The sequence below is a fragment of the Miscanthus floridulus genome, unplaced genomic scaffold, assembly GCF_019320115.1.
Source record: "Miscanthus floridulus cultivar M001 unplaced genomic scaffold, ASM1932011v1 fs_699_1_2, whole genome shotgun sequence".
NCBI classification, from domain to species: domain Eukaryota; kingdom Viridiplantae; phylum Streptophyta; class Magnoliopsida; order Poales; family Poaceae; genus Miscanthus; species Miscanthus floridulus.
The window spans coordinates 12,878-32,895 of record NW_027097132.1 but is presented as its reverse complement, the minus strand read 5'-3'; the positions used below and the strand labels follow the sequence as shown (position 1 = coordinate 32,895).

The 20,018-nt window shown below is 44.5% G+C and overlaps 1 protein-coding gene and 2 pseudogenes across 1 annotated transcript; 2 read left to right on the top strand and 1 right to left on the bottom strand.

Annotated features, from left to right (window-relative positions):
- Nucleotides 1-2,795, bottom strand: part of LOC136532760 (uncharacterized) — a 13,409-nt pseudogene extending 10,614 nt beyond the window's left edge.
- Nucleotides 2,796-8,109: 5,314 nt separating this feature from the next.
- LOC136532756 (probable protein phosphatase 2C 66) lies at nucleotides 8,110-13,156 on the top strand. The gene is made up of 5 exons (XM_066525348.1): nucleotides 8,110-8,456; nucleotides 10,937-11,308; nucleotides 11,417-11,534; nucleotides 11,723-11,946; nucleotides 12,111-13,156. The coding sequence occupies exons 1-5, from the start codon at nucleotides 8,190-8,192 to the stop codon at nucleotides 12,675-12,677; spliced, it is 1,548 nt and encodes a 515-aa protein (XP_066381445.1). The 5' UTR covers nucleotides 8,110-8,189; the 3' UTR covers nucleotides 12,678-13,156.
- Nucleotides 13,157-14,623: 1,467 nt separating this feature from the next.
- LOC136532759 (uncharacterized) lies at nucleotides 14,624-18,203 on the top strand (annotated as a pseudogene).
- The last annotated feature ends 1,815 nt before the right edge of the window (nucleotides 18,204-20,018 follow it).

Genomic DNA, 20,018 nt, shown 5'->3' with positions numbered 1-20,018 from the left:
GCCGCACCCAAGGCGATGTACATTGGCATGTCCGGTGACCTCCCCGAACCTATGCTCTTGGCCATGTCTAGGTGGGCACCACCATAGGGGTGGCGGTGCACTAGATAGAGGGTGGTGGTGCCACCTAGGCACCTCCACTAGCTCACCGAGTTGCAAACTTTGCCATGATTCGATCCACGTCAACTCGAGCTACTCCCCCAAGCGATGCTAACTCTCAAAATGTTTTCTCAAAACATGTAAGAGCCAATTTAGCATTTCTCAAAACATTTTCAATAAATATTTTTGCTTGCTCTCCGAAGTGCACTAGGCCTAAATGCAATGCATGAAGTCCAACACCTAGTGGCACTAGATGACCGAATTGTCTAGTAAAGAACCCCTCTTAATAGTACGGCCATCTATCCTAAACATGATCACACTCTCTATAGTGTCTTGATCACTAAAACAAAATCCCTATTTATACATTTACCTTGACCTTCATAGGGTTTTGTTTTTCTCTGTCTTCTTTTCCAAGTTGAGCACTTGATCATCATCACATGTGACCATCTCATCATTTCATGTGATCATCACCATCTCTTGAGTGCCACCATACTTCACACTTGGATTGCACCAACCTAGCTCATATCACAACTCATGACAAAGGTTAGTGCCTAGGTTTCATCAATTATCCAAAACCAAACTAGGGCTTTCAACTGCCCGATGATAGATATTTATAGCAACCAACTGTCTAATGCTAGGCATACAAAAAAATAACCATATATATCATTTGTTTATATGTTAACCATACAAAGGACATTAACCATGTCAGACATTATACATACACTCATGAAACACATAAATGGGAACAAAGCTCGCAATTGACAAAACATAGCTCATCATTTTCATTGAAACCATCAACATTTGTACTTGTACAATTTTTCACACGAAATAGTAAGGCAATAACCAAGTTAGCTCACTCGAGTACCTACACAACTATGGTTTGTACAGCTCACAACTCATATGTTTTGCTCACACAACAAAATCTTTTTGTCTTGATGAGGGAGAGTCATCATGAACGAAAATAGCCACCATGAGCACCTGTGATCCTCTTGCTACAATAAGGAGATAGCCTCATCAAACGCCTACAAAGAATACATACTTGATGAGGAATAAAACTTACAAGTGCAAAGGTGTTATCTTTGAAAAAAATGCAAAGGTCTTTTGGCCAAGTTTAAGCTTCAACCTCATAAATATTATTTATTTGAAGATTGTCAACTTATTTGAAAGAAGACGGGGAGCATATTGAGAGCCTAGACAGTCCAGTACACTATCATGAATCCATAGTTGTTAATTAATTAAAGTAGGCATCTTCACCCATATGTGTACAGAACTCACCTCTACTATTAGTAGAAAGAGACACCACTTGTGGTTGCATTCATAGGACATGAAAAAACTCCACATCAAGAAACAGGAATCGGGAGAGACAAGGATGGCTGACAAAGCCTAGGGCACATTATATACTTCTCAAATATATGGACCGCGTGTTGGGCCCATCAGAGTAGGTAGGATCCCATTCTAGATGTAGCGACAGATTGTTAGACCCAAATAGTAGTTTTTAACGACCGACCATCAAACGGTAAAGCAAACTAGAATATCGACCGACGTTTAGTTGGAAAAACTAGATATAACGACCAACCGTCCGTTAGAATTTTTAACGTCCGACCTTCTAATGGTATTTTGATACTTTTAACGACCTCCATGCGACGTTAATTTTAGGCTGTGGTATTATAGGTAAAGAGCGTCTATATCTGGTGGTGGTGAAGGCTCAACGTTGTTTATATATGATGAGTTCTTGAAATATTTCCAGAAGAGAAACACCATTTTGGCAACCAAGTTCTCCTGGATCACAAGTGTTTATTAATATTAGTCACGGGGAGATCTTCTTGGCCAACCACAAGATATCTCTACTTTGTCTGTGTGGTTTAACAGAAAAAACGGGGGTGCTATTGTAACACCCTCGGTGTTACACTGTATAGCTTTTTTTGCTAAAACACTGCATAAGCATCATACTTGTGTGAAATGAGTGAAGTATAGAGTATAAAGTAATGTACATAACTTGAAACGTTCATCGGCAACACGAAACAAATGTTACATTTCATGTCGCTTTATATTGTTTAGGGTTCTAAGTGATTTTTTATTGAACGAAAATGCTATAGAACGCTTATGCAAAACTTTGATAAAGTTCGTAGTACAAACTTTGTAGGTGATGGTGAAATACTCGTGGTCGAGAACAGGATTTGCTATCTAGTGTATCAAATGGCTTGGAAATCAAATTCGACGCGAATCCGATCGTGTTTTGGTTGAAGTTCCTAAGTCGAGAAACGCATCGACGAAGCAAAGTTCGGCAATTTTTGTAGAACGGTCAGATTAGGTAGTGGCATGGTTTTAGGGTTTCCTCTAGTAGCCTGATATACCAGCTAGAGCGTAAATAGGTGGTGTAGTTACTGGATCATCGAGTTGGTTTTTGTAGCAAACTTTAAAAAGCGTGCACGACACGGTTTCTACCTCCGGGTTGCGGTCACCGCCTCAGTTTGGCTTGGCGCTGCTGCACTGGCCTGCCAAGCGCGCGCTGATGCGCCGGTCGTGTCGCCACTGCCGCAACTATGCACGCACGCCCACAGTGCGTGGCCCCTACGCTGCTGGCCACGGCCTCCTGCCACCACACTCTGGCACGCAGCTCGCACCGCCGCTGCTGCCATTGCCACGTCCTGGCCGCCCACCCGCACGCCTACCACCGCACTAGCTGGTCTTGCCGCCATCCCTACGTTGTAGGCCATGCTATTGTTGCTACGCTTGGCACGCCACGCACACACACGCACACGCCGCAACGCACATCGTGCCTAGTGGGCCCAGTCCCTCCGCCACCATCGCATCACGCTACGATCCGGTCACGCTATGCCTCGGCCACCGCTGCCACATGGCTACTACTGCGGTTTGACTTTCATAGCTGCACGCGTGAGCTTGCTCGCCTGCCTCTGCCAGTATGCCCATGCTTGATGCGATGCTACGCGGAAGCTCTCCTTGGCTAGCGCCGTCCACTACGACGCAAAGGACCGAGCATCCGTCGGCTTGCGTGTTAGGTCATGCGGACAGCCATCTAGAGCATGCCTCATAGTTCCCCACCACCCTATAGCCCATGTGTGATTGGTCATGGTGTGGACGACCATGTCACGCCACGGCAGCAACGAGACAAGCCTCACCTGTCCTCCCCTATCTCTGTTGTCGCCATGGCCGATGGGCCCGCTCTCTTCGATTCACCGTGGTGGAGGCACCGTAATCAAAATAGCCATGTCCTCAGCTCCGCTGAGTAGCCAGTCACCCACCCGACCCTACCTTGCTGCAAGTATCGCCGCACCGTGCCCATATTTAGAGCTGCCGCTCTACCGGGTCAATAAGACTAGGTTGTCATGCGTCGTCAGCAAGCCACTTATCTAGAGCAGCTCGTGGCAATTCCTTGCACCGCTAGCCTAGCCTCCGTCTGCTAATCACCCCACGCACCTCTGTCGAAGCTCTACCGCCGCCAAGCCTTCCCTAACACGGTCGTGCCATCGCCGTGCGCCGCTGCATTGTCCGTGCGCACGTGGCCAGCTCAGCTCAGGCCGTCTCTGATCGAACCACTGCCTCGATTGGTTCTATGGTGAGTCCCTTGAGCTCACTAGCTACCGCTTTTGCCTCGGCTTTGCTGTCACTCACTGGAACGCCACCGCCATGGTTGCAGGGTCTTCGCCACCGTGGTCCGACCTCATTGTAGCGTCCCGGCTCATGCTTCCTTCGCCCAGCGCTTCATGTTCACTCCTAGGTAAGTGTCGGTCCTGTAGTTAGGGCGAGGAAGGGTTGTGCTCGCCGACATAGCCGCCTGGTGCCAGCGCCGCCGCGCCGGTGCATGCACGGGGGCCAGGGGACTCGGCCGTGGTAAAAAAGAAAGAGGGGAGGTGCTAGATGCGAAAACAACGACTCAACAAATTAGTGTTCGAGTAAGCTTCGTAAATAGAAAAGAAAATGAGGGTTCTTTAGCAAAAGCGCCAGCCGCTCATGGGTCTCCCCGTGTTGGGCTGCTGTCGTGGGAGCGGGCCGCCGTGTGGGCCACGCTGGTGTGCGCGCGCAGGTCGCGGTAGTGGGCCAAGCCACGTCGCGAGTTGGGCCACGCAGTAGAATATGTTTTCCAATTTTCCAGTGAATTACAAATGTTTATTCAATATAGTTTTTTAGCTGCACTTTGATAAATTATAGTAAATCTTGTAGATGTCAAAAAATAGTGAAACCAAGTTATTAGGTTCACGAAAATGCTATCTATCTGTTAGTGTAGTTAGATTACAGTTAGATGTAATAGTGATGGGCTCATAAATCCAAATTAGAGAGCTTAGTGTTATGTAGATTAATATTTGTAGGAATTTTTGTGGTAAATTGGTGATAGCTATAGCTATAAAAATTTTATAGTAGGCTCACTAGATTATTATGTACTTGCTATAAATTTTGTAGCCCTAGAGTAAGTTGATAAATAGAGTAGCTATTATCCTTGTTTTATCATATATAGATTAAATCGGTATTAGGAGTAAGAATACCTTTAGTTGCTGTGATAATGTATGTCATGCTTCGTACTTGTTAGTGGTAACAGTAGGTAACTTAGTACCTTAGCCGGTAGCACTAGCTAGTAGTTAGACAGATGTATTTTTATTTTAAGAGTTGTTGTTGCCATATTACTAAGTATTGCATCATCATTTCATGCATGTAGATCACGAGTTAGTAGAGTTCGTGCCCGTGGACGAACAGGAGTATGAGGAAGTCATTGAGGAGTACGAGAAGGAGATCCTCGTGTAGGAGGGAGCCCCAGAGCCTTTTGGTGCTGACTTTGCTGGCCCGTCGCCTACCCAAGGCATGCTCCGGTGCATAACCCCTATTTTTAACGATCACTGAATATATATATATGATGTGCATTTATGTTACAGGTATTTTATAGAAACTACATTCATAAATATATCTACCTATAAGTCATACTAGTTTAGGTCAAGTAGCTGCTATGCTCAGGATTTCGGTAGCATGAGTAACCTGCCGTTACTCACAATAGGTGATAATTATGATCACTCATGATAAAATGATGGAAAGGAAAATGGTGACCGGGCAGGGATATGGTTTGAGTACTGGTGGGTGTAAGGGTTGTGTCCTGTGGCCAACAGGGCATAGCTCGGTTACATTTTTTCCCTATCTATGTCGGTTAAGGATCGATCGTTGCAATGGGCGCTAGGCAAGTCACAGATCTATTATCCCGAGCACATACTTAGGTATGGGCACAGGGAAGGCTCGTTGCTCTCTTGTCGTGGATCCGGCTCTTTCCGGACCGACTAATTGGGGGCGGGGATGGTGGAGATCCTTGCACCGCACTGAGTTCGGGACTCAGGAGTGGGGGCTTGGAGTCCAAGTTTGGACGGAGACCTGGACACCCAGCACAGGATGATGATGGGTTAGTCCTGCTTGTGCCTGGGGTACAAGCGGGGCATGTGTTTTTGGGTACCCAGCTGGGGACATTGATTCGCGAATCGCCGTCGAGTCGGTACGGCTTGTCTTAACTCTAGCATCGTAGTAAGAACTGAAAAATGGAAGGTGATGAATGGAACTGATTGCTCAACTCATGCTTGAAAGTAGAACATGTGCTTACATAGACTGGCTAGCTAATGAATTAATATGGCTATTAATAATAACCTAAGGACTCACTATTAGTATTGCTTTCTGTAAAAAGGAAACCAGCAACCATAAAACCTATCATATTCCTTGGAGTCGGGACGTTATTCCCACTAGTCGGATAAGTTTTGCGAGTATTGTGTACTCAGGGTTTATTTACCCCTGTTGCAGGTAATGCATGAGAAGTATCTTTGTGTGGAGGATTCTTCTATTGGACTCAGACGGATCCTCGTCCTTTATCGCTAGATGTTTATTGTTAAATTCCGCTGTTTATTATTCCGCACTCTGACATTTGGTAATGTAATAATGTAATTTTTAAGAACTTCTAATGTATGAAATGGACAAGTATTGTAACTCGTTCTTATTATTGGATCTTTGGAAAAAAATGTGGATCTTTCAGGTTTTTCCTTGGGGTATGTCCGACGGATACCGCCCGCTGTAGCTTGCTTTCAGAGTGTTTAACGTCTAGTGGAAGACGAGCACTTTTGTAAACGCTTTATTTCGGACTGTTCTGCCAGAGCTATTGTCCACGCAATTTGTCCCACTGCACTTTGAGTGGCCAAGTCAACTCAAGCACCGCCACTTATTCCAAAGTTTGACAGACCACGTCTGAAACCTCAGCTGAACTGGATTTGGGCATGCCCACAGATTCATCAACACCTATAGCTTTCCTGACTTTTAAATAGCACATCTCACCGGTGCATTGACTTGGCTCCAGTTTCTGAACAAGGAAACAAAAAATACTACAGCAATAGTATCCATGGATATACACAGCTGTGTCCTGTCCCTGCAGGAAAGAGATAACTCCAATAAGAAGAGGGAAAGAGATTGCTGCTATAAAAAGAGGGAAAGAGATAGCTCATATAAAAAGGGAGAGAGAGAACTCCTACAGAAAGGGAAAGATATAAACTATTTCTCTGAACTAAACAAGACAGATAGATATAACTAGTAGTATAAGTGTAGCCATCCCTGTGGCATCACTGTCCATGTAATGCGGATTTGTGAACAGTGCTATGGTGCTAAGCACCATGATAAACTATGGTTTGAAGGAGCACTATCAGTTAAAGTATTGCATGCACTTGTGCTGATAAGGACAAAGGGGCCCATAAGGTAATCACCTGTCTCCATGCTGACAAAAAGGCTATGACAAAGAGAGTACTATAAATGTATCCGCTGTGTTTGCTTAGCTTATAAATCGTACTTTTCCAGTCAACAAATAATATTTTTCTCTCACAATAAATCAACCAACAGTACATTCAATCCTAAGTTATCAGCGAACCGGACATAGTGAGAAAATCTCAATCTAGAATCCAAAGAGGGCCAGAGATGTACCAAAAAGTTCCCCTTGTGTCAAAAGTGGTTTGAGAAAGATGAGTGGATTGGACTGCTGCTACTTCTGTTAGATAGGTGACCAATATAAAAAAAAAATATTTTTTAGTTGTGCATAGAATGTTGAAAAATTATCAAGAAATGAGAGTATTTTCTGGATTATACTATGCGTTTTTAAGCGCAACTGCATTATATTTGGATTGAGTCACTGGCTCTATAATTTTCATGTAAGGACAATTATTTAGAAGTTCATCAGTAATACAGCAGTCAAAATCCAACGTGTACATCATGTGGTAGGTTGGATTAGTTCTATCAAATAGATCTGACTGTTAAACAGGATACTACTTCAGTTTTTAAGATTCTTTGTCACTTGCAAATACAATAAAGAAAGAGAAAAATGTGGTTTTGTACGGCTCTACCCATCAGTGTGTTTTAAGACGACAAGGGCACCCTTTGTTGCCTTTTCCCATATTAATTAATTATTTCGGTTGCTAGTATTTGCATTGATTTACTGTTCCTTGCATATTGTACTGTTAATAAAACTTAAAATCACGATGCTATTCAAATGTACAGAGCCAATTATACGATCCAAAACCAGGTTTGGATCAAAATAACTAGAAACCAACATAAAGTGTTCACAACTTCCATTCTTCCAAAATAAGCATCATATATCTAAAAGTCTAAGAATGCATATAGCTTAGGAATACCGTTATACCGATGAATATGAATTAAAAACATGTCTTTATTGAGACCGTCACCGTTATCACACATGGAAAAAAACCATTGTAACTTCAAAGTGACCTTATCTTGGAGTAAAATTTTCCTCATTTCCCCGTCATAGGATTCCATCACCCACAAGGAGAGGAGAGCATCATCGTGATAATGATAATCAATCAAATCAACACCCAACCAAACCCTAATTAAAAATCAAAATAACATTTTTTTAAGCACAGACCTCGAAGTAACCAGACCATACAATCCAGATGATACAAAAACTCCACAAGACCTGCAAATTGCAAGCATCATCAAAACCCTACAGCCACATCACAGTTTGCAAGCCAGCGGACACAACACAACAGTCAGGCAGCAGCAGCAGTTACCACCCCCACCCTGTACTCCACCGTGTTGCCTCCCTCCCATTGGCCGCCATGGGCTCCTGCCTATCCTCCGAGGCCCCCGCCGCCGGCGACGAGCCGGCAGCGTGGCGGAAGAGGCGCCGCGGGAGCCGGGAGGGCGCGGCCGGCGCCGGCGCCGGCGGTGGCAAGAAGCTGCCCGGAGGAGGGGGAGAGATGACGGAGGACGAGCTCGCGCGGGTCTCCGGGAGGATGTGCGGCAACGGCGCCAGCGCGGTGGCGTGCCTCCACACGCAGCAGGGGCGGAAGGGCACCAACCAGGACGCCATGGTCGTGTGGGAGGTGAGCTCGTAATCCGCCGCTTCTCTTGCCGGGTGGTGATTCGTTCCGGTGGGCTCTGAGTTCGGTCCGTTTGTGATCCTTGGTCCCCGAAACGCCGCTTTTTTCTCGGTTTTCCGCATGATTTTGATTGTCGAAAATGATCGCGGTTATACTCGTACAAAATCCAAAACGTTCTTTACCTGTTGAGGGTAATGGCTTCGTTGGGTTTTGGTTGGGGACATATTTGATATTCGGTTTCGTTTGATTTCGAGGGGGAGAAGCGTCTATGTAAAAATTTGTAATTTCTGAAGTTAGGAGGGGTTTAGCTTTAGGACGCAGAATATTAAAACTCTTCTGTGAGCTGTTCTTTGCAGTGAATAGTGGATTCGGATCTGTAGCTGTTGTTCGAGTTCGAATATTTATTTTATGGTTTGGTTTTTATTCGCACCCTTTTACACCACGGACGGGACGGCTTTATTCCAAATGCACGGTGTTTCCTGTAGATTAATCGAGCTTTTTATCTGAAAGTGAAGTTTTCAGAGGAGTTGAAAATTACCTGCATAAATTCGTCTGATGGTTTCTCAAAAGCAAAAAAGAATCCATTTCTCAAAAAAGGAATGGTGGAAGGGAGCATGAGTGGTTGGGATATTGGAGCATTGTTCATTTACCGTCTTTGCTTTTGGTTCTAAACTTTGTTTGCAGTTTAGGCCAGGGGAGATTCTTTCCTGTGATCCTTTGGCTAGCTTTTGTACCTTCCTTTGTATTGATCTCTTTTTATTCGACGAATGGTATCATGTTGCTGCTTTCTTGAACCTGATGTGCTTGTGCTGTCAAGCAATTGGTTGGGCCTAAGTGTAGCTGTCTTATTCCATTTTTTAAGATCCGTCATAATCAATTCATCAATTTCTCTTTAGTTTCATTAGTAAGCAACTGGTAAGAAAAATCGATTCTATTACACATTAGGTTGTGAGCCTTATCTCATAAGTTGAGTATAGCAGTGAGAGAGCGTGAAATTGACCTATGGATGGCCTCACAATTTTTAGACCTAGCTAACGTATGTAAGGTTGCTATCTTGTGAGTATTAAAGAATATCTGTACACTTTAGTTTAGCACAAGCAATGTTTTCAGGTCGTCCGGTTAATCGTGATTAATCACGATTAGTTGTCCTGGTCGGTCCCTGGTGTTCGATTAGGAGGACCGACTCGATTAGCTCGACCAGAAAGGCTGGTTGTCCGATTAGTCGACGACTAATCACGATTAGTCGTCCGACTAGGACAGGGACAACCAGTTTGGTTACTCTGTTTTTGGGCCTGTTTAACTGGGCGGACATGTGGGACTTTTGAATGTCAATGTTTATGACTTTGTGTTGAACACTTTAGCTTATCTGTACTGAGTTAATTTGATTATGTAATATGCTGGCTGTGTGGCTGCTAAGGTCTGCTAAATGTTAGTTATTTTGCTACTGCAGCAGTGCTGCTGTTCAGGTGCGTCAAGATCAAGACTGCATTAGTGTCACCAGCTAAACACTAATGCAGTCTTGATGCTTGCTTTATTGTGTATACTATATAGTATATATAGAGGTATATATATATAGGTATATGTCCTGATATACATGGACGACTAGATGGACGACCAGGGTTGACGACTAATCGTGGTTAGTCTCCTGGTCGGTCCCATGGCGACCAGGTTCGACCAGACAACCTGAAAACATTGAGCACAAGTCAAAGAAGTAAAGGCAGCCTCTCTCTAAGTTGCATTGCGAATCATGTTCTTCAGGAGACAATAAAAAGACTTTATGCCTATAGATTCTCAGAATGGTGCTATCGATAGCTAATAATCAAGGCAAATAGGTACTTCCTTAATTAGAATGAGGTACTTCCTTTTCATTTCTTTTTTTAGTTTTGTTGGAACTTAGAATTGGGTGATGGGCTTTTGTTTCCATCATGAGGTTTCAGTTTTACTCTTCAATAAGATTTCTCATTTTTTGTTTTATGTATAATGCCCATTGTGTACCAGAGTTCATATTTTTCTATTGATCTTTGAACATTTTACATTATTCACGTGACAGTGTTGCAGATCGATTTGCCTGCTGATAGGATTTTTCTTAATGTAGTGTAGGAATATTTCATAGTTCAAAGATAGCCAGTTGCAGTGTGAAACAGGCCTACTCACTTTATATTATCGTGTGTCATCATTCCTAAGTTTGCTAGTTCTGTTCCATGGATGATTGGGTGTCCATGTGATAGTTTTTTTCCACCTTTTTCTTTGCTTAGCTACTGATTTTCTCCATAGTATTCTTTGTTGATGTTTTTCTTTTAATACTGCAACTAGTGGACAAATAAAATGCAACCAGCAGAGTCTGTTGAAACCCTGTCAATCAGCCTATCTACTTTTCGCTGACATTACTACCTGATTGGACTATTGGATACAAATTTATAGGGCAATAAATGCTATTACTTGACTATTGTATGAAATTGTTTTTTTTTTATTTGTCACTGCAGAGTTTTAATTCAAGTGACAGCATCTTCTGTGGTGTGTTTGATGGCCATGGGCCATACGGTCATTTTGTTGCCAAGAAAGTTAGAGATTCACTTCCTGTCAAGTTGCGCACACAATGGCAAACTAGTGCTAATGGGGGCTCTAGTCCTCATCAAAATGGAAGCATCTCTGAAAGTATCAACTCCGAAGAAACAGGTTCTATTGTTGATGATGAATGGGGTGATGGTGATGACACTGAAAAGCTTCCTGAGACGTTTCTTCCACTTAAGAAATCTTACCTAAAAGCTTTCAAATTGATGGACAAGGAACTCAAGCTGCATCCCACAGTTGACTGTTTCTGCAGTGGATCTACAGCAGTAACATTGGTGAAACAGGTGATTGATACTTCAAAACTTGCCTTGGCGTTTGCACATACTGAAGCTTTTGAGAAAAGTGGTAGAAGTACAACTAAATTACTGAAGAGCTGGACATGTTTTTGTTAGGGATTGGACCTTGTAATTGGAAATCTTGGGGACTCAAGAGCAATTATGGGGACAAGAGACGCCTCTAACAATCTAACTGCTCTGCAACTCACAGTTGATTTGAAGCCTAACCTTCCCAGTACGTTCAATTCTCATTTTGATCATTTCATTGGCCCTGAAGACCGTCGTAATCTGCATATTTGATATTTGTTTCCTTTCTGTCCTCGAGGTGCCTTTGATCGAACTATGATGCGAATAAGATGCTTGTCCAGATTGATGTTTCCTTTGGGTTGTCGAAATATTTAATCTTTATTTCTTCTTTTCAAGGGGAAGCTGCGAGGATACAACAATGTAAAGGACGAGTTTTTGCTCTTCAGGATGAGCCAGAAGTTGCCAGAGTATGGTTGCCAAATAACGACTCTCCTGGATTGGCAATGGCAAGAGCTTTCGGAGACTTCTGCCTTAAAGATTATGGTTTAATATCTGTTCCAGAGATATCGTATCGCCGTCTTACCGAAAAGGATGAATTTATAATACTAGCCACCGATGGGGTATGCTAATCATCTTAGATTCTTAAAATACTGCTCGATCTAGGAACTCACCAGCCAATACATCATGTCTTTAATTTGCAGTCCCTGCTTGGAGTAGCTATCTTTTTAGCACCTTCACAGATCTGCATCAACTTTCTCATAATCGTAAAGCTCAATGCATGTAGGTATGGGACGTTCTATCAAATAAGGAGGCTGTTGACATTGTAGCATCAGCCCCATCTCAGGCAACGGCAGCCAGGGCTCTTGTTGACTGTGCTGTCAGATCGTGGAGGTTGAAGTTCCCAACATCCAAGAGTGATGACTGTGCTGTTGTCTGCTTATTCTTGGATCATGAGAAGTCAGCTGACTCGGTTCAAGAGAGTGAACCCAGTGTGGAGACAGCAGAACCCACCGGGGAGGAGGTTTCCACACAGGATGCCAGTGCAGAGGTCGATGAAGAGATTGCAGATGCTAGTGTACATGTATCCAGTGCAGAGCACAGTGCGGAGGCCACATTGCAACACTCCACCACATTAAGGGAGGTCGATGAGATTGTACCGGTCGACGAACCGCCCATCTTGAAGGAGTCTGAAAGGTGCGGGTCTGCTCGCAGCCTGGCAGATTGCATATCGACAAACGAGGAAGAGGAATGGTCCGCGCTTGAAGGCGTGACGCGGGTGAATTCCCTCCTGAACCTCCCCAGAATACTGTCTGGCGACAAGAGATCGACCAGCTGGAGGAAGCGGCGGTGAGGAAGCTCCCCTAGAATTCTTCACCGAGTTGAGGTGGGGGTTCTTGCAGAGGCGCGGCTCAACCCAGTACTGGCATTTTTCGGCCAGGCGCGTGTAAAATCCTTCGGTCTCAGGGAATTCGTTCTAGCTGATTTTTAGGCTTCCTCAGATTGTTTTGACGGCAGGCATGGGCGTTCCAGATTGTTTGTTCATTATTGTGCCTTTTGCCAGGAAGGTGTTCCATGCTTGGGCTTCTCTGTGTCCGTTTGTGCATAAGAAAGTTTTTGTTCTGTGAGAAGCTTCTTTTGTAGAACATGCAGTACCTCCTGACGTTGGATGGGATGCTCGCCTGCCGCCCGAGACTATTAAAAGTTTTAAACAAAGACAAATCCAGTACTATATTTGTATTATTAGGTCACCATTTTGTTCATCTTATTTAGTTTATAGTTTGCCTGTGAAATGCGGATTATTCTCAAGACATTGTTTTTGCAGTCAGTCTTGATTGTTGTATCATCGTCTTCGAATTTTAAGGGCGTTTATATATCACATAAAAGGAAATGGGCTTTAGCTCTCAAATGTTCTTAGAGAAAAGCCCAATTACAGATGGGCCAATAGAAAGATAGGTGTGCTTGTTCGGCCCAATAACCATAGCAGCCGGCCCGAGACAACCAGCTATGTAACCACAACCAACCCTGAAACAAGTGCTTTAGAGCCACTCCAGCATTCCTCTACTTAAACACTCATCTTATTTTTGACTATTCAGAGCTAAAAACTGCACTTCAATAGGGCCCTCACTAGGGTTCTCAAAATTGAGAGGGCTTCAAACCACCCTCCCACCCCTCATTCCTAGAGGCCCTGGACCAAACTCTCGAATCATCCTTTTTGGTAGTTTCGGTTTGCACGCTTCCTTCTCCCGTCTGCGTGCCGCCCCGCTTCCCCTATCAGTTCACGCGCGTCACCTCGCTTTCCTCGAGCAAGCAAACAATGTGGCAACCCTGACGCCACCCATCCTCATCTACGCGTCGCCCGAGTAGGCCGACGGTAGAGAGGTTGCGCCCCCCAACTCCTTCCCCTCCCCATCGACATCCCAGGCGATGACTCTCCCCGTCGGAGCCTCTCCTTGGTTGTGCCTCTCCCATTCGGAGTTGCAAGGCATATCCCTTCATGTCGGAATCCTTTTCGCCTGCTGCTAGCATGGCCGTGTTCGCCAATGGAGAGAAGATACAACAAGAAGAAGAAGATATGAAAGAGGATGACAAGTGGGTTATATGTGTTATTCTTTATTAGAATGAATTTGAGGACACTATTTTGTGAGATCCTACCGGAGTGCAGTGAAACAGGGCCCTCAAAAGTAGAGAGAGCTCTCAAGTAAAAAGTGAGAGCCGTGTTTTGTGGGCTATTGCTGGAGTTGCTCTTAGATCCCTCAAATATTAAAAAAAAGAAAAGGAAAAAACATGTAGCATGTTCACTGCAGTTGCCGCTGCAACTTATGAACTTCAGATACTGTAGAAGACTGTTGTGTTGTGACGGTATCCACTACGGCTTCTAGCTACATTGATCATGCTCTGAATAAAGCTCATATATAAAACTGGATTTTGATCCTTCTCTAGTGTTAATCATTTTGTTCTTGCACTCCGGGCAGACTTGTACGGTAGTTTTATTTAATGTGGCGTTACATTATTCACGGTGAAATTGACTTATACTCTTAGTAGGTGTGAAAACAACTAAACAAGCGGTTTTCAAAGTTTGGGGTGGGCAAAAAATCGGTTTTGGTGGGACTTTGTGAATAGCTGTTGCGGATCAAAAGAATTTTTGCCCCCCAAAACCTTTTCACCTAGGATACGTTTTCTTTCGTGGAAGGCGTATACTTGTATGAGGTGAGGTGGTGGGTCGGGGCCCCACACAAAAACAAGTCGTGGCCTACCGTCCCGATCTCAATTCTCACCTTCTCTTCTCGCTACCGCGTCGTCTCGTCTCGTCTCCCTCGTTCCGGTCGCCAGGGAGGAAGGAGGGAGGCCAGCCCGCCGCTAGGGTTAGGGTTAGGGTTTCCAGTGGGAGGGGCAGAGGCGGGGCACCAGCCATGGCGCTCAAGTTCCTGAACAAGAAGGGGTGGCACACGGGGTCCCTCCGCAACATCGAGCGGGTATGGAAGGCGGAGCAGGCGGAGGAGGCGGAGAGCCGCAAGACGGAGGAGCTCAAGAAGCAGGTCGCCGCCGAGAAGGAGAAGGCCGAGTTCCGGGCCATGCAGGAGCGCGCCGGCCTCAGGCCGTAAGTGATTTTTTTTTTCCTTTCATCCTTCTCTCTTTCGTTCGGTTGGATCTGATAGGGCGGTCGGTACGTCCGGCTAGGGTTTCGCTTCGATTCGATGGGGTTCGGGCCATTTCTGGCTTCGTCTGATGTGCTAATCGCGCGATGGCTGGTACAGGGCGCAGGAGAGGCTGGACTTCCTCTACGAGTCGGGGTTGGCCGTCGGCAAGAGCTCCGAAGGGTTCCAGGCGCTGCAACAATCTGCACCGGGGGCATCTGCTGCGTCCACTTCTGCACAGGCGAGTGCGGCTGATTCTTCCAAGGTACTTATTCCTGCCTCAACATTGATTGTAGTTCATCTGCGTGTGCGGATCAGCTGAATTCAGTGTAATTCAAAGCGGGAACAGATAAAGTGTGTTCTTGCCAATGATATATTGAGTAAGAAACATCAAGATAAATAAGAGTAATGCCTGATTATTGCTGTCGGATGGTGGTTGTGGTAGAATATTGTTAGCTTATTTCATACTATATTGCATGTTATGCGCACTCAGAACGATTTATTTTGCGTCTGTAGTATTTAAGTCTTTTAAGAAAATATCATGGAATATGTTGATGCTGACATATATGCTGTTTTAGTAGTGTTTTTGTTGCATTGCATCACTTCTTTTATTAAACATATCTACAGAATTAAGTGATAGAGATGCAGCACAGATGTGGCCTCCTAGTAGTGAATCCTTGAACTGAACACTGGGTTACATTCACTAAACTTGCATGCTAACAACAGTTATTTGTGTTAAGCAACATGAGCATGGTTTCAAGGTTTCACTCAGTTTCTTGTTTAAACTTGATTTTTACCTTGAGTTACACTTCTACTGATTTCCTGTTTTTGAATTGCTATCATGGTGAAAATATGATCTAATAGTCACATTTCTTCATTTTCCTTTGCACGTTTCAGGCAGCTACACCAGGAGCTTTATTTGAGGATAAACCCCAATCTGCAAATGATACATGGAGAAAGCTCCACTCTGATCCTCTACTCCTAATAAGGCAGCGGGAGCAGGATGCAATTGCAAGGATTAAAAACAATCCAATCAAGATGGCCGAGATAAAGAAAACTGTAAGTTCTCCTTTCCTTTTATAATGTGGAATCTTTGAGTAGCTTAACTAGAGTCAAACTTGTTGACAGATGGTTTGCAATTGTTGGTTTGGGATCACAAGTTCATAAATAAGTTTCCAGAAAACAATCGTAGTAACCTTTGATAGGTGAGATTTGTTGAATGCAAGGGAGGCGGAGGATACTATATTGGTTTGTCAAGAAGTTGGATACCCAAAGCCTTTTTTTTTTACAAGTAACTAGTAATCGTTTTTTTTATTAAAAAAAAACCCTCAAATTTCTAACTTTGTGAAAATAAATTTTAGTTATTCGCAAATTACTTGGCAGTAGACACATGTTTGAGTGTAGGAGTCGGCCTTGGGTTCGGGTGCATGATTCAGCAAACTCGAAAATAGGACTAGAGGATTTCTAGCACATATGTATTTTTTTTTAAAAAATCTGTAAAGTCAATTTAAATCTTTTGGGGCAGAGCAGGCAGCTAATTAACAACATAACACAGAACAAGTAACTGATTCCATTTCTTCCCATTGCTCTCTTGGTGGGTGCAGCCTCTTTGCACCTCTGGTTAGCAAAATGAGTTGCCTGTGCCTGCCTCATCTCTCCAGTGCCCTTCTCGTATGCTGGCTCTTTCCTAGGCTCTCTGCTTGAACTTGCCAGAGACAAATCTGGTGCATGTCCACGCGGGGATACGAAATGTTACAGCAAACAAATTTTGGACTCGCAAGTCCATATAACACTGATCCAAGTAACATTTGTGTGGTTTGCTGAATTTGGTTTTAGGGAATCTGCTTTTTGAAGGGCGGGCCTGGTGCAAGCGGTAGAGTCTTACCGCCTGTGACCGGAAGGTCCTGGGTTCGAGTCGCGGTCTCTCCTCGCATTGCACAGGCGAGGGTAAGGCTTGCCACTGACACCCTTCCCCAGATCCCGCATAGAGCGGGAGCTCTCTGCACTGGGTACACCCTAGGGAATCTGCTTTTTGTAAAGCTCAGCATCCATTCTTAAAGCATTTTCATTTTGAACACGCTCCCTGACACAATCTTGCTCTTGTGTAGGTTGAAGCTGAGAAAAAGCAAAAAGAAGAGAAGAAAGAGAAGAAAAAGCACAAGAAGCATCGCCACCATAAGTCAAATAGTAAGAGGCATCACTCAGATGAGAATTTGGATTCAGATGAAATAAGTGATGGCAAGGATGAGAGAAGGAAGAGAGCTCATTCTTCTCTTGACCATAAGAAAGAAGAGAAACAGGTCCCAGGCATAAGAAGCAGCACAGAGAAAGATTCATCAGATTCAGACAATGATGAACCACAGAGAAGAAAGCACGATGTATCAGAAGACGATGAACCGAGGGAGAAGACGACATGACGAGGATGAACCAAGGAGAAGACGTCAGGATGATGGTGAACCAAGAAGACGACTGCAGGACGACAATGAACCAAGGAGAAGACAGCAGGACGGCGATGAACCAAGGGGAAGACGGCCAGGACGACGGTGAACCAAGGAGTAGAGGCAGGACAACGATGAACCAAGGAGAAGATGGCAGGACGACGATGAACCAAGGGGAAGACGGCAAGACGATGATGAACCAAGAGGAAGATGGCAGGATGATGAGAAACCAAGGGAAAGAAGCTATGTTGACCGTCCAAGATATGATCGCTCTGATGCTGATGATAGGAAAAGGAGACATCATTCACCTCCAGACCGCCATCATGCAAACTCAAAGCATGATGGTCCAGACTCTAGGCCCAAAAGAGTGGGTGATGGCCACAAAACTGGGAATTCCACTTCTGAACACCGTTCCCCCTCGCTCTGAACAAAGCTCTGGCGAGCAGACGAGGCAAGAAAGCGACATGGCAGGAACAATGGTCCGTCATTCAACCGTCAACGGGGTGGTGTCCACCATATGTCAGAAGAGGAGAGGTTAGCTCGGTGCGCCAGATGGAGGCTGATGCTGAGGTCCATGAGGAGCAGAGGTGGAAGAGGCTCAAGAAAGCTGCTGACGATGATGCTAAAGAGGCAGCAACTGTGAATGCGAACCAGTTCAAAGGGAAGAACTTCTTGGAAGATGAAAAGAAGAGCATATTTGGAACAGATAAGGGTGGCAGTGCCACAATTGAAGAGAGCATCAGGCGCCGCGCTTTTTACTCGCAGGGTGGCCGTGATGCCGAGGGCAATGCCTTCAGGCGGTGAATTCCTGCTGTACTGTTTTGTTGTTTGCTTGACTCGTCTTGCCGTCAAAGTATTGTACGTGAAAAGTCGAGAGCTATGTAAAACAGCTAGTCTTCTTTCAGTAACAGCAATTTTAATCTACAATTTTGATACAGAATTTGGCTTAAACCGCCCATAAGAATGATTGCCTCAGATTGATATTGCTTGACGTTCTTCAGGGTTGGCACTGTAAAAAAAAAATCTTATATACGGGCGGAGTATATGGGTAAAATCTCCGCCTTTTCATTGACGGGCCAACATTCCGGGACCCCGTGACGTGGACATGGAAATTAATTTTGGTTCAGCTCGTTGAACTCGGTTTGAAAGCTCCTTTTGCTTCAGTCCACTCCTGAAGTCCTATATACATCCCTCTGTAATGGCTATCCCAATCTTTGCATTTCTCCCTTTTTCACTTTTATATGTTTCATAGCGCCTATAATCTTTTAGTTCTAAAAAAACTACTACGGTCTGTTCTAGTTGCAGATCATTTTGTCAAGTAGGCACAAAAGTTCCATCTTCTTTTCTTAGACAGAATTGCTTTGCGTGTGCGCATTACATTTACATCATTAAACACTCGTACATTTTGAAAAAATAGATGAAACATTCGGGACATATGCTTGCAACATATGTGTGAAACATATGCAACATCCAGATAAATAATTGTAATATAAAAAAAACACTTACTGTAACATAAGACTGAAATATTTAGAAACATAATGTGTGGCAACATGTGTGAAAACATATGCAACATCCAAATAAAAAAAGATTGCAACATGCGTCTGGAAACAGATGAAATATTTTGAACAAATGCTTCCAACATGCTTCTGAACCACTTGCAACATTTGCAACATCCCCTGGTCTACTTTTGCAACATCCATAAGAACAACTGCAACATACCTTTGAAATGACTGAAACACCTGAAACATATATTTGCAACATAGGGGACGAAAAGCCTAGGCCGGTCGATTCCAGCCGGCGAGGTCGGAGCCGGTGGCAACGGTGGGGGGATGGAGGGTGTGGAACGCCATGGTTGCTAGCGTGGGAGGAGCTCGGTCGCCGGGGTCACAGAGGGCGCCGCCGGGGGGGGGGGGGGGGGGAGGGAGGGGCACCGCGCTGGGGTGAAGGAGAGCCTCTGAAAGCTCTAGTTTGGTTTTGGTTAATTGATGAAACCTTAAGTGCTAACCTAGTTTATCAAGATGATTATGAGAGAGTAGCACTACTTCCAAGTGATGAGCAATGACGAAGATCATACAAAGGTGATGCATGGTGATGATCAAATGCTTGAACTTGGAAAGAAGAAGAGAAAAACAAAAGGCTCAAGGCAAAGGTATAAAATGTAGGAGCCATTTTATTTTAGTGATCAAGACACTTAGTGAGTGTGATCACATTTAGGATAGATAGCCGTACTTTAAGAGGAGTGAAACTCGTATTGAAATGCGGTTATCAAGTGCCACTAGATGCTCTAACTCATCACATATGCATTTAGGATCTAGTGGAGTGCTAACACACCCTTGAAAATGTTTGTGAAAATATGCTAACACATGTGCACACAGGTGATACACTTGGTGGTTGGCACATTGGAGCAAGGGTGAAGAAGTTAGAAGAGAAAATGAGTTGGTCACGAAGACGCTGGCGTCGGTCAACTGATCGGACGCTGGGTCTGAAAGCAACCGGACGCTGGCAGCTTGCGTCCGGTCGAACTGGTCGGGTCGGCACAAGTACCTAGGGTATTGCACCGGACGCTGGTATGTGTCCGGTCAAGGTGGACCGGACTCGTCCGGTGGAAGAAATACGCCT

Bases quoted from the DNA above. Each gene is read 5' to 3' on its own strand.
- LOC136532756 (XM_066525348.1), top strand. From the start codon at position 8,190: ATGGGCTCCTGCCTATCCTCCGAGGCCCCCGCCGCCGGCGACGAGCCG. The intron at 11,309-11,416 runs GTGATTGATACT...TGTTTTTGTTAG, and splicing joins CAGTAACATTGGTGAAACAG to GGATTGGACCTTGTAATTGG. The intron at 11,535-11,722 runs GTACGTTCAATT...CTTCTTTTCAAG, and splicing joins TTTGAAGCCTAACCTTCCCA to GGGAAGCTGCGAGGATACAA.